This window comes from Nicrophorus vespilloides, unplaced genomic scaffold, assembly GCF_001412225.1.
Source record: "Nicrophorus vespilloides isolate i.1.1-1 unplaced genomic scaffold, Nicve_v1.0, whole genome shotgun sequence".
Lineage (NCBI taxonomy): Eukaryota > Metazoa > Arthropoda > Insecta > Coleoptera > Silphidae > Nicrophorus > Nicrophorus vespilloides.
Window position 1 is genome coordinate 15,233 of NW_017096154.1, and position 13,270 is coordinate 28,502.

Sequence of the window (13,270 nt, forward strand, 5' to 3'; positions counted from 1 at the left end):
ACTATATCAAAATTTTGAATCTTCTTAAGAATTCCAAGACGGCCAAATACACGTCACGATTCCCTGATGCCATCAAAAGAGGGATCGAGGTAGGCAATGGGACTTTGAGTGCAAGGAGAGTCAAAATTAATTCCGCACTGATGGCTGAGTTGTTGGGGCATTGGAAGAAACAATGGTTCACCGTACCCAAACTACCACATTTACATTGATCCGAATCGGTCCAGCCTATCCTCTGGTGAAGGGCCGGAACGAGACAGTGCCCCGACCTGAGTCTGGTGAGAATCGAGATGTCGGCTTTCCTGGTGAATTTTAGCTCATGGAACCAGGGTTTGTACTTGACCGTTGGGAAGCTGTCTAAATAGTGGATCGAGTCTCTGGAATTGATGAGCATTGTTGGCCAATTCGTCAGCTATCTCTTTACCTCTAATTCCTTTATGAGAGGGCATCCAGCAGATTTTAATCTGTGACCCCTCTTCCCACAAGTCCCTACAACAAGCTCTAATCCATAATACAAGAACGTTAGTTTTCAAAGCGTACCTACACTTCACTCCAGCGAACAGGCCGAGTCCGTGAAAACCACAACTTCCGTCCAGTGGTGAAGCCGGACGAAGCAGCACGCTCTATAAATTGCAAATAGTTCAGCCGTAAGTATGGATGCCTGATTCGGTAGTCGACCACTCTCCGAAGCGTCTGCTGATGGGATGAAGACTCCGAAAAGTCGATGAGTCAGGTCTAACTGAACCGTCCGTGTAAATCTGAGCATGCTGGGGTTAATGATCGGCGACGAAGTCGTATAGAGCTCGGTTGATTTGGACCGTCGGCTGCACCAGCAGCGGTGTACCTCTGGATATTCAGAATGGAAAAGACCGGTAGGCGTCGACGGCCTGTCGAATGGCTGGGAGGACACAAGTTGGACCCATGGCTCTACATTTCATCAATTATTGCGCGGTCAGTCTCATCCTTCTTAGCCGAAGAGGAGGTATAACCATCTCAGAGTGCAGCACATTGATTGGTGTTTAATTCAGGGCCCCCAGGCAAATCCAGAGAGCCTGATTTTGAATCATGTAAAGAGCCGCCAGGGATGTTCCTGGACAAAAAGAGTATATAGAGCACGCGTAATCCAGTCTGGACACAATAAAGGCACTGTAGAAACATAAGAGGGTACTCGGTTCCCCTCCCCAATCTCTACCTGCCACCGCTCTCATTATGTTGAGTCCCAACGACCCAAACTCCCCACCTGTTTATTCCAGGTCAGCTTATCATCTATCTATATTCCGAGAAACCTAAATAAGCGGATCAAGAAGACATCTCTTTCTTGAGAACAACATACATTTAGTCTTATCGGGGACTAGGGAGAGATTCCTGGAGTCGAGGAACTCTTGGAGACGGCCAAGTGATGCGTTCATGCGTGTAGCCAGCGAGTTGATGTTCTTCCCGTTAGTGACCAGGGCTATATCGTCCGCGTAGATCAGAGCCTGCGAGCGATAGTCCTGCCATTTAATCTTGTTGTACTTCAGTCGTGTACTTCGAGGAGTTCTGCGGCTCGGCTCTGGCGTCTGATGGGAACCGAGAGAGATGTTCGATAGGACGGACAGATGATCGCTGCCCAGTGAATCGGCCAATGTACGAGACGACGAGGAGATGACAAGATCGGCGGTCACCAGGACGAATGGCTCTGTAGCCTGGCGTCGAGACCCTTACTCGAGGACGGATCCAGGTCTCACTAATTAAAAGAACATCCGTATTGGAATTGTGAGCAAAGTTGATTAACGCTGACTGGTTAGAGAGGAACGAGCTAGCGTCCAGCTCAGCATAGTCAGATTCCTAGGTGTCATTATTGTGGATTGATTCGTTAATTTGATTGAGTGCTGTCATTAGAAGTTTAATGGCGAGAGCTAATCTTGAATTATTATTTATCTTTTTATCTGCAATCGCATTTAACAGTTGTTTGAAGACTGAGGCGAGAAATTCCTCGCTGAGGTCTTCCTCCGAAGAGGCGGTGGCATATGCCAGCTTCCTCGGCTCTTTGGGTTTATGGTCTCGAGTCCTGAATTTGGGTTTTTGGGGGCTTGGAGAGTTAACCGATACTCTTTTCCTCTTAGGGGGTTGACTACCTGCCGAGTAGGCATGATCCCATGTCAGGCTACGAGCCGACGAAGCTGATTGCAGCATAGATGGTGTGTGCGAACGAGTGATTGCTGTGGTTTCTGCATATGATTTGCGGTTGGGGAGCCTGGAGTTGCTGTCGCTTGGTAACGATTCTTCTACATTCAGTGTAGACGGGAAGTCTTTAGAGGTGTTAGGTGGGATGTTTTTTGTTTTGAATAGGTTCGCCGCCATAGCCATTCACCATAGCTTGTTTGATGTGTTTCTGCTTAAGATATTCAGGGCATCTCCTATCCGCAAGCCGAACGTTCTGTTCATTGGAATAGTGGGCACTCCCGCAATGAACGTAAGTGGGCGAAAGTTTAGTTGGGCACTCTTCCAACGAGTGCGCCTCTGCACACGATGGACAACGAATTTCCCTACTCTTACATATTTTCTTGGTATGCCCAAAACGCAGGCATCCAAAAGATTGGATTATCCTGAGGTAATAAACCTGAAGGGTGTGATGATTGTAAAATATATTGACAGAGGTTGGGGGGATCGTCCCCCTAAAGGTTACCAAGAGAGTGTTTGTTGTCCGAGGATCTTCGATTTATTCATTCTACCTTTAGAATTTCTCGTGCCCCCTGCCTATATCCCTGACAATGGCTTTACAGCTTATTTAGTGGGATGGTATAAATCCACTAAGTTTCTCCCTAGCGAGGAAATCTGTTTGGAGGTAGCTAACGGTTTCCGTTAGCTACCTAAACCGTTTGGAAAATAACCGCGACCCTGTTTCTACTACTGCTCTCTATTTTGATGACATTCTTCACATTAGATTTCAATAATTTGTTTCCCAGAGACTTGGAGTTGATAGAGCTTACTGAATTAGCCGGTTCAACGTAAATTATATAAGGGCCTTCATCGTTCTTACGAGTGAGGGGACGGAAAGGGGGGTCTGACAACGAGGAGATAGCCGCAAGCAAGTCCCAATCGGGGAGATTGAAGTTAAGCCAGTACTGCACTCCACGACTGTACGCGACGTACTCCTAGAAAGTTATGTCAGAATATAACATGATACAACTGAACAAATCAAAACATAATAGAACAAAAAAAAGAATATCAGAAAAAAATATTTATTAAAATTCCAGTAAATTAATTATAAATTATATTTTAACACATCCATCCATTATCATGACACAATTATCACAAATTTAAAATAAATATTAATTATAATATTCAAAAACACATTGTAGTTTACGCAATTACATGAAAAATGTATGCAGATATTTAATATATTTTTCATATCATGTGCATGTAATTACTATCTGTACTGATAGTTGTCCATATTCCTTCAAGTATTCATTAGTTTATAAATATATAATGGGAGGATAATGATCTATAATACTAATATAATACTAGCCGCGTTTCTGTAGCCAATCAATCACTGAATTGACACATTGTCAATGGGTTATTGTTGTACCATGTTCTATTTGGGGAGGTCGATTATAACATGTAGGTTACTTAAGTTGTTAAGATTTTTCCTTTTCAATGATTATAAATAAAACAAGCAGAATAATTAATTTATAATTTTTAATATTCATTTTATTTACAAATTTGTATTTCCCTATCGATCTATGTCTTTCTGACTAATTTTTCGTAATTGTAGAAAATTGAGAATATTTAGGCTTATTTAAAGTAAGGAAATATAAATTGTACTCATTATATTTGAACAGCCAGTTAACATTTTAATATATAGTCTGTTATCAAACAGAATACTTCCAAAACAGAACAGCGATAAATTAGAAAATCGGATAAATAAAATACAAAAAATATTGAAAATAATCACTTCTAATTAAAATATTTCATAAAAAAAATCAATGCCAATACTACAAGTACACCGAAGGAGCGCTAGTACTTGAATACTCTTACTATGGACATCTTACAAGAAAATTGTCAAGTACATATATTTAATTACAGATATCCGAATCATCTACGCCCAATGAGAACAGTTCGTTAACAGCATTTGCTTTTGTCCTTCTAAGAAGTCAATTATAATGGGATGCAATGAAGAAGATACGGGAGTAACCGTTACCGCGGTCACTTAAACATCGGAAGGCAAAGGGAAGTAGCAAATCCGTTTAATAATTAGTTACGGACAGAATTGCCACCCATGAAATTCGTGCAACAGAGCAGTTGGAAATAAATAGTGATTCCGTCACACACTCTACTTGAACAAGTCGTGTCGTGAAGATGTCCAGTTCTTTGAGCTACCAAAGCACTCCGCACATTGGAACCGCAACGAATCTCCTAATCGACAGATTCCATCATCCTCCGAGCGGCGAAGAACACGTCTACAAGTATGTACAAGTACTAAGAAACTAATTCACTAGCACTAAACTGATCATCTGCACTGAACTGTTTAGGACTAAAGGAAAGAATAAGAACAATGTAGCTCTATCAGCGCTTACTCTGCTAGCGTTCCTGTTCTTCCTAAACATCCTGCAGAACTGCATCCAGGATCACATGGACGATATGAAGGGTAAAGGGAAGGGCATGCAGATGGTGCCGCAGCAGGTCATGATGCCCGTGACTTTGGCCCCGGCTAGAAGAGAGGCGCAACGGAAGGACGTGATCGAGAAGAAGGGCGATAATTTGGATGAGGAGGATGTGAAACCAGAAGACAATTCCGAAGGGAAGAATAGGAAGCACAGAAAGCAGATGAAGAACTCGAACTGATACCACGTATTGTTCATTTATTTATTAGATTTTAGCACGTATAAATATTTATAAATCAACAAATTGCATTTAGTTAACAATTTAGTATAAAGTAAAAATTACTACATCCATATTCTACTAAATGCGCAAATAACTTGTTTAATTTTGACTATAGTCTTTTACCGTGGTACCTGTATTACAAGTTATTTGGCAAATATCGCGTAATGATTTGAATGTACACTCCATCATTTCTGATATTATTTTAAAAGAAACTAATGAGGAAGCATATGAATCAGGAGAAGTATACGAACTAATTCAAGTATTTTTCTATATTTATTCATCCATGGCATACATTTTTGCCATACTTATGTACACAAAAAATAATGCATCGATTAAACTTAATAGAAAGTATTAATAACTATCTAGAATATTGTAAATCGCATAATACTTCTTTGCACCTCACTATCTTCACATGTTCACATTTTCGATATAAGATTTCCGATAAGTCAACTTATAAGGTATGTATCAATTAGTACCTTTTTACGCGCTCTATGTACTTGGTTCTGGTTAGGGCACTGCTGCCTTGCGTAGGGTCCATCATTCTGTCCCAGTCCGTCTGCCCGACGACGAAGCCGATCGCCCTCATCTTTTCCTGTTTCTTCCTTTCCTCCAGATCGGCCCAGCGCACCTATAACATCCCATTTGCAGATACTCAACAAACATTTGCGCGTATAGAATACATCTCGAAATCTTGACCTTCGCCAGCCTTTCAAGACCGTTCATCTACAGTCTCGCACAATAGCTACGACGATAATATTTATATATAGACAATAATATACATAGATAACAAAATTGTGGACATGATTTACCTCAGAGTTTTTGCATCCTACTTCAATTTCTTGAACGCAAGAAAAAGTAATATTCACATCAAAAGATTACACAAATTCAATATTCGCATGCAAATTTAAGGGTTAAGTTATAAAAACATAGCTGATAGCTGATTGTTTTAGTGTTTCTTAGTAAACTAGACAATTGCGATGAGTAAATATGTATGTAAGTAGAAAATATAGTCTTCTGGGAATATAGTTAAAGTGTCATCCACTAGTAGGTTGCTCAGTTGTTAGTTCCAACAGAGTGTAAAATTACCTGCATCCTGTTTTATATTTATATTACTAAGACTAAGAGAGTTGAAGAATGCGATGATAAAGACTTACTCGTTTTTGTCCGGGTATGGATCCCCGCTTTGGTGCCCATCCGTCGTCCAATTGGAGGTAGTCTTCCATTGTTCCTGCATGTCGCAACGGTTTGCTCGTCCCATCGAGCTTGGCTGCAATCGAGAATAAGAGAAACAAAAAACAAACAAACTTTTAGATTTCCGTGAAAACATTCGCGCGATTGGCACAAAAAATTGTAATGTATCAAAAAAATCCCCTTAAAATAGAAAAAAGGGAGAAGAATCTCGCATAGGAGAACATCAATAGCAACACCAGACAAACTGTCAAGTATACATATATTTATATTCATTTGATGTAAAGACACCAAGATGTAGCGCTGAAAGAGATATGATTTTTCATTCTTTTGACTAATATCAAGTATATTGTTGTCGTTGTTCAAACTTGGTAAGGTTTTAATTTTCTATACAATAAAAAATAATTATACTGCAGTAATAATAACAAAACGAGTAATCATATAAATGTTGTATGTTTTCATTTTTGTTTTGTTCTTTTTGTTAACATGTAAAATACAAATATAATACTTTATTTTGAACTTTTTACGTATTGGAACTTACCGAGGTTATTAATGGAACACTCGAAATTGTCCCACTTGCTGCTATTACACGCTTGTTCCTGAAGAATGTCTCTTACATTTAGTACACTTACAAGTAGATATTATATGTGTGACTGAACGAAGAATACACGTATGCATTTGTATACGAAGGATTGAAGTCAATACAGTCGAGAATTGATCGAGTGCAGTTTGAGTCGGGGTTGATTGAGGGGTTTTATTTTGGAGCGCTGAAAAGATGATTAGCAAACGACTTTCGGGGGTCGGTTGGGTCAGGTCAGGAGGAAAATAACGGGTCGTCAAATATAATAATAATACTCATACGCACATGTAACAAAAATATTATCACCAATCTCTCTTCTTCGAGAATACTACACCTTGCAAATCAACTTACCTCGCCTTCGACGTCCATATCGTCAAAATTGTCATTAGGCGAGTCGATTTCCTCCATTTCCACCTCTGGTATAGAACCTGCCTGGATCAAATTGGTCGCATCCAGAGTAGCATAATGCACGGGCGTCTCTTCCCATTCGGCCACCGTATTTTCGATCTCCAACAAAGATCTGTTGTGCGTGTTTCGCTTGCTGCACAACTGCACGTCCAATTCCAACTGGCACACATATACCTTTCAACAACAAAAACATTCATCATCCGTCATCTTATATTATATTCCGATTCTCACCTGGAAGCCGTTTTGCTTGGCAAAACTCCACATCTCGCTAAAGTATTTTACTTTGTCGTTCATGTTATCAACGACGATGAACGGGAAGTAACCGTCGGTGATGGTTTTCTTAAACGATTTCAGCAGAGAGGTTCGGTACGAGAGTTCCATGCATTCCTCGTACTCGTAGACCATTTCCTTCACCTTGATTTTCTTTCCATCCTCTGTGACCTCTCTCTCTTGCTCCACCATAAAATAATCGTCCAACGATAGAATTCTCGGAGCAGAACCTCCGTTCTCCACCTGCGATTATAAAACATTGCACACTTTGCACGCTCAGTACACACGCACTCACCTCTCTATCCTTAATTAATTTAGCTAGAAAGGTTTTTCCGCTACCAGACGGTCCGCGCAATATAATTACTATCCTAGGCGGCCGTCTGAATCTTCCCGGAGGATTCAACACATCATCTATCAACGTAACGTGTTGTTTCTCTACGTGAGACTTTTCAGTATTGGATTTCGGCGGAGGAACCGATTCGCGGCCCCTGTATTCGAAATCGTGGTCTCCACCTCGTCGCACTCTCGAATAATCCTCGTGCTGTCTGTTGGCAACCTGCTGCTCGTCTTGAGGGAATCGATTGTAGCGAGCCGAGGGTTCGAAACGCCTCTCCTCGTAGCGATTGCGACTGTTGTACGAATCATATCCGTCGTAGCGATGCGAACGGTAGTCGTAACGATCTGCGGGAGGCGGAGGGTAACGACAGTAGGGCTGCTTTACGATGGATGGTTCAAATTCCACGATGTTCTTGAAGGTTTCGTGAAGCCATTTTGGCCTTTCAGGCAGTGGGATCCGGTTCACCGACTTGTGCCGATAGTCAAACAGGCGAGGTGGTTCAACATTTACCTCAAAATCTACAAAAATACACGAGTATTTAAAATATCCTCGTCAAATTGATAGTAATATCAAAATCATTTAAGTCCAGATTTCAATAAAAGAATACACTAAATTAGATAAAAGAGAAATATAAAAACTGACATTGAAATAATTAATTTCAATCAATATATTAAAGGAAAATTATAGGATATTCATTCATCATAACAAAGTGGAGAAGATAAATAAGTCGAAAAATTGATAAACTGACATAGAATAGATAATAGTAGAGTAACACAATACGTCATAAAGTTCATTACCCAATTAATGTTATAATATTGAATAATAAAATTGAACATACACATTGTAAATAAAAGAAAGACTTTTTTTTTGAAAATTTTTCAGTATTTTTTTTATGAATACAGTATAAATTTACTTACCAGTCTTTTTTGTTTTGTGGTCGTAGTTCACTACATTCTCAATGATCAAAATATCATCTTCTTTGGGTGGAGGCGCCGGGGACTCTTTCCTACTATTGCTGCTATAAATACTTTCGCTTTTGGACTGTTGTTGCCGTTTCACATCTTCGACTGGTTTGTTTGTTCCGTGTCTGCTGCTGTCTAATCCGCCGTTATTACTTCTATTATCGAAACTGTTATTCTTGCTATTGTTGTCGAAACTGTTGCTCCTATTGTTATCGCTGAATCTGGTTTCACTATAGTTATCCTGAGAGTACCTATTGTTGTCTGACATGTTTGTTGAAGTGTTGTCGTGGTTGTAATCGTTACTCTCGTCCCGGAAATTGTCGTATTTAAAATTGTTCTGGCTATAGTTATTCGAACCTTCATCGTAGTTGTTTCTGTAAGTATCGTCGTGACTGAAGCTGGAGCGGCTGGCCTCATCGAAAGGAATGGGTGGCGGCGGATTTGTCACCTCCAAAGGTTTGCTCATGTTTTTCGTGACAAGGCTCAGCATGTTTAAGAGCTTTTGATCCCCCAGTATGGAATTGATATTCTTGGAGAGCGCCTCCAGGTCTGGGCCTTTGGGTTTTGGAACATCGTCGAGCACCACCACGTCCTTGTCCCTTTGATCATCTACTTCAGTTCCAACGAGATCCAAACCAGGTATGCCGTCCAAAGTGCCTGTTGAGAACAAATTGACGTCCTCCTGGTTGTTGGAGGTGGACGTGTGCGGATAGCTGTGATAATCCATAGGTTTGGGTTTAAACTGCAAGGGCTCATTGTTGATGTTGGGAGGCGGTTTGCTCACGTTCGGTACGAATGTCGTCTTTGCGTCGGAAGTGCCTAGACGTCTCTTCCTCATCTGCTCGCGTCTATCAAGCAACTGATTTCTCCATGCCTCCCACTTTTTCTCGTATTCCTTGTACTGTGCCTTGTCCGGATGGTCCTGATTCTGTTCCTTCCATTTGTTGAACTGTGCCTCCCATTCGGCAAATTGCTTCATAAACTTCTTCTCGGACTCTGAGAGGTCCTCGGTAGCAGTTTGCGGAGGCGGTGGAGGCGGAGCATTAGTCTGCACCTGCTGCTGCCAATTCTGCTCGAATTTGTTGCGTTTAACTTCTTGATGGTAGTTAGATTGCGTGCTGTAGGGCCGTTTCGTGCCCATCTCAGGTTTGTCATTGAGATGCTGCTTCCACGGTTGCTCCGTACTGTAACCGGTTGGAGGTTTTGGGGGTGGCGCCGTAGTATAACCTGTGTAACCACCTCCGACGGCTTTAACCTGATAAACGTTAGTTGTATGTTCCTCTGGTGGCGGAAGAGGAGGCTGTTTCATCTCCTGCGGCAGTGGAGGCGGCGCCGACGTTGTCTGTACCTGACTAGTCATCGCGCTCAGCGTCTTCTGATACTAAAACCAAACCAAATACAAGGGTGTTTAAATAAACACAGCTCCTCCGGAGAATTGCGCGCATTGCTTGCTTGTTTGCGTACTTCCGCTCCATATTGCTGATGCCATTGCTGGTACTGCTGCTGCCATTGGGCCCACTGTTGCCAGTTCTGTTGTTGGACCTGCTGCCACTGTTCCTGCGTATACTGAATTCCCATCGCAGTTGAGGGGGTGGCGGTTCCGCCACCACTAGCTGCATTCATCAGAGGCAACGCCCCTACACCCTGAGAGACATTCCCTTGCCATTGCGGCCAAGACATCCTAAAACTTCTTCAGTTACAGAAACACGAGATGCCTTTCGCTACCTCCAAAGGAAGTAACGTGAACGACTTACCTCCTATCAAAATAGATCAAGAGACAAAACAAATAAATCAATTAATACTACGACAGTAAAAATGAAAGTTACCGCACTAATAAATATGACATCATTGTCTGTACGTATTAAATAATAAGACCTCCCAAATTCCAGAGTTTGATATATAGAGTTAATGGTTGTGTTAATGAGAGACAATATGCGACAATATTGAAAAGAATTGAGCTCCTCAAATTCTCAGTTTAAATTAACTTACTGCAAAATACAGTTTGTTATTATAAACAAATTGTGAGATGATACAACCTTACATATCGCTTAAGGTCGTTTTATACAAAGCACGAAACCAAGAAATGCTTGGTTTCAGATGCACAATCACGAACATTGATAATCATACAAGTTCACAAAAATAATTATTAGATTGCAATTCTATTTATTCAAATATTTCAATCTTCACTTCAATAAGTGATTAAAACATAATAATAACCTATTTCAGTGAGTAAAATATAATGTAGAATAATATTTGAATACAATGATCAAAATAATGGTCATTTTAAATTAAAATGATTATTGTTATAAAACTTGTTAAAACGACAAATAAGTGCAATATCTTATTATCAACAAGTTTTTATTCAATTGGATAAAATAAATGTCTTAATTAACATATATAATTGTAGTAAAATACACATGGAATCTTATTCTATAACAGTTTTATACTTGGGTCCAGACAAATAAATGTCTATAAGAATAGAAAGTAACTCACTTCAAAAAGTGATTGAAATAAAGAACTATTTCTAGTCACTAATTGAAACCACTCTAATGATCTAAAATAAAAATAATTTTAGATGAAAAAACAAATAAAGGGATTTCACATAAGTTGCCGAGTCCAAAATAAAATGGCAATATTTTATTATCAAGAATGTAATCTATTGGATAGAATGTTTCTTAAGATTGCAGTGAGAATAGCCAACAATAAATTGTAACACATTTTATTCATTATTTCAAATAGAAACTTACAAGACACATGTAGATAATATTGAAGTAATAAAAAGAATATAAAGAAATATCACTAGGAACAAGGTAGGATATAATCATTCATAAACAACATTCTGATTTCCAGGAAAATTGTAATTTTATTCAAATAGGTGAAAGCATTTTTTTTAAAAAATCTTCAGCCAATAAAATCAGTATTCTTACAGAATCTGTTCTATTAATGTAGTGAAAAGTAAACACTACATGTAAAGTGTTGATATTGTAAAAATAAAATTTTGAGGTCAATAAGGATAACTAAATGGTGATAATATTGTTTTAAACAGTTATTCATATCAATATTCAATCTAATATCGAAATTAATAATGCTCCAATAAAATATAGGCAACCAAACATACGTGTAATATCTATAGGAAATTGCTACCTATAGATGTTATCAGGTCGTCTATGCAAAATCAATAAACAAGCGCAAAGGGCGTATGGAAGTATCAGTTCATCAAGGAAAAGTATCCAAAAATAAACTGATTATTACTCAAAACAAATAAATTATTCTTTTCAATATCGTCATATATATACATATACTAAGTATGCATCCAAATTGCATGTAAATGTATTGTAACCAAGCTCACCTTAGATTGCCAAAGCACTTGGTTGACTTCTGGAAAACTCGTTATTTACTGCTATGCAAAGATTTTCCTCTATTATCACGAAAATACGGAATTGAAGCAAACCGCTGACATTTTCTTTCACAAACACGAACACACGGGTACCAACTGACGTTTGCTTCAAATTGTTTTTCCTTCATGTTCAGACAGCCACTGCTGCCAACCGAGGTAGTTTCTAACCTCGATATTAAACTAATTTGATTTTCGGTTTTTAGTTCATTTCCTTACTTAACAGTGAAAATGTTCAAGAAGTAATCGGAGATAAATAAAAGTAACGCTGGCAGAATTTAATACATTGTTTCTAGGTTCGACGAGAAAGAGAATATTTCTGGTGTGCTGCAGCTCAAGTCCTCTGTACAGAAGGGTATCCGTAGCAAACTGCTGGACTGCTACCCTCACCTGGAGAACTACCTTGATCTTATTTTACCTAAGAAAGATAACTTGAGAATAATCAAATGGTGATAACCGTTTCTGACTTTTCAAACTCCCCAAATACAAATGTACATATTTCATTTACAGCCACGACCATATTGAAATCATAGTCAACACCAATGGGGATTTGCTGTTCTTCAGGCATAGGGAGGGCCAATGGATGCCAACGCTCAGATTACTTCATAAATGTATGTTTCGTACATAATATTGAACATGATGCTCATATTGTATTTGATTTTAGACCCATTCTTTTTACCTATGCAACAAGTTGATAAAGGTGCTATTAGATTTGTCTTGAGTGGGGCCAACATTATGTGCCCAGGTTTGACTTCACCTGGTGCTAAAATGACTGATGTTCCTAAAGGGACTATTGTTGTAAGTTGTTAGCAATAACAAAGTAGACTTGTCCAGTAAATTGTTCAATTAATGTAATTATTATTTTTGTTATTACAGGCTATTATGGCTGAAGGCAAGGATCATGCTTTAGCTATTGGAATTACCACATTATCAACTGATGATATGTATGCACTTGCACACTGTGAATCAATTGAATACATAACATTAAATTTTCTTTTTTGTTTGTGATTGCAGTGCTAAAGTGAATAAGGGAATTGGTGTTGAGAATTGCCATTATTTGAACGACGGACTCTGGCAGATGAAACCCGTCAAGTGATCGTATCCATGAATATATTTTGTACCAATGGACATTAAAGCGATTTCTTTTTGTACCACACAATAAATAAGCGAAAATATAAAATGTAATTTATTTACTATGAGCAGCGTTTTTCTTAATAATAATAATATTTATTGCAACAATAAATTATAAAATAAAAACAACTCAATAT

General features: G+C 39.0%; 3 protein-coding genes across 9 annotated transcripts; 2 read left to right on the forward strand and 1 right to left on the reverse strand.

Annotated features, from left to right (window-relative positions):
- The first annotated feature begins 3,377 nt into the window (after positions 1-3,377).
- On the forward strand, positions 3,378-5,050 carry LOC108569823. The gene is made up of 2 exons (XM_017931522.1): positions 3,378-4,445; positions 4,512-5,050. Exons 1-2 carry the CDS (start codon positions 4,339-4,341, stop codon positions 4,822-4,824), a joined length of 420 nt encoding a protein of 139 aa, XP_017787011.1. The 5' UTR covers positions 3,378-4,338; the 3' UTR covers positions 4,825-5,050.
- A 123-nt stretch (positions 5,051-5,173) lies between these two features.
- On the reverse strand, positions 5,174-12,108 carry LOC108569821 (YLP motif-containing protein 1-like). 7 transcript variants are annotated; one of them, XM_017931516.1, is made up of 10 exons: positions 11,958-12,108; positions 10,073-10,289; positions 8,564-9,989; positions 7,605-8,164; positions 7,271-7,552; positions 6,983-7,213; positions 6,593-6,650; positions 6,018-6,130; positions 5,673-5,701; positions 5,410-5,491 (listed from the first exon to the last, which is right to left on the reverse strand). In XM_017931516.1, the coding sequence occupies exons 2-9, from the start codon at positions 10,286-10,288 to the stop codon at positions 5,690-5,692; spliced, it is 2,898 nt and encodes a 965-aa protein (XP_017787005.1). In that variant the 5' UTR covers position 10,289; positions 11,958-12,108; the 3' UTR covers positions 5,410-5,491; positions 5,673-5,689. The 7 variants fall into 7 exon arrangements, with proteins under 7 accessions (XP_017787003.1, XP_017787004.1, XP_017787007.1 ...); XM_017931517.1 differs by lacking the exon at positions 5,410-5,491 and adding an exon at positions 5,498-5,605; XM_017931514.1 differs by lacking the exon at positions 5,673-5,701 and having other exon boundaries at positions 5,174-5,491; positions 11,958-12,107.
- Positions 12,109-12,138: 30 nt separating this feature from the next.
- Positions 12,139-13,198, forward strand: LOC108569822 (malignant T-cell-amplified sequence 1 homolog). The gene is made up of 6 exons (XM_017931521.1): positions 12,139-12,244; positions 12,299-12,451; positions 12,513-12,613; positions 12,667-12,800; positions 12,879-12,946; positions 13,017-13,198. The coding sequence occupies exons 1-6, from the start codon at positions 12,234-12,236 to the stop codon at positions 13,096-13,098; spliced, it is 549 nt and encodes a 182-aa protein (XP_017787010.1). The 5' UTR covers positions 12,139-12,233; the 3' UTR covers positions 13,099-13,198.
- Positions 13,199-13,270: the final 72 nt, after the last annotated feature.

Excerpts from the sequence above, each read along its gene's own strand:
- LOC108569822 (XM_017931521.1), top strand. Across the intron at positions 12,452-12,512 it reads AACTTGAGAATAATCAAATG|CCACGACCATATTGAAATCA; the intron begins GTGATAACCGTT and ends TTTCATTTACAG. Across the intron at positions 12,801-12,878 it reads TTCCTAAAGGGACTATTGTT|GCTATTATGGCTGAAGGCAA; the intron begins GTAAGTTGTTAG and ends TTGTTATTACAG.
- LOC108569821 (XM_017931514.1), bottom strand. The coding sequence starts at position 10,288 with ATGTCTTGGCCGCAATGGCAAGGGAATGTCTCTCAGGGTGTAGGGGCG. Across the intron at positions 9,990-10,072 it reads ATCAGCAATATGGAGCGGAA|TATCAGAAGACGCTGAGCGC; the intron begins GTACGCAAACAA and ends GTTTGGTTTTAG. Across the intron at positions 7,553-7,604 it reads AATTAATTAAGGATAGAGAG|GTGGAGAACGGAGGTTCTGC; the intron begins GTGAGTGCGTGT and ends TTATAATCGCAG.
- LOC108569823 (XM_017931522.1), top strand. The coding sequence starts at position 4,339 with ATGTCCAGTTCTTTGAGCTACCAAAGCACTCCGCACATTGGAACCGCA. Across the intron at positions 4,446-4,511 it reads GGCGAAGAACACGTCTACAA|GACTAAAGGAAAGAATAAGA; the intron begins GTATGTACAAGT and ends TGAACTGTTTAG.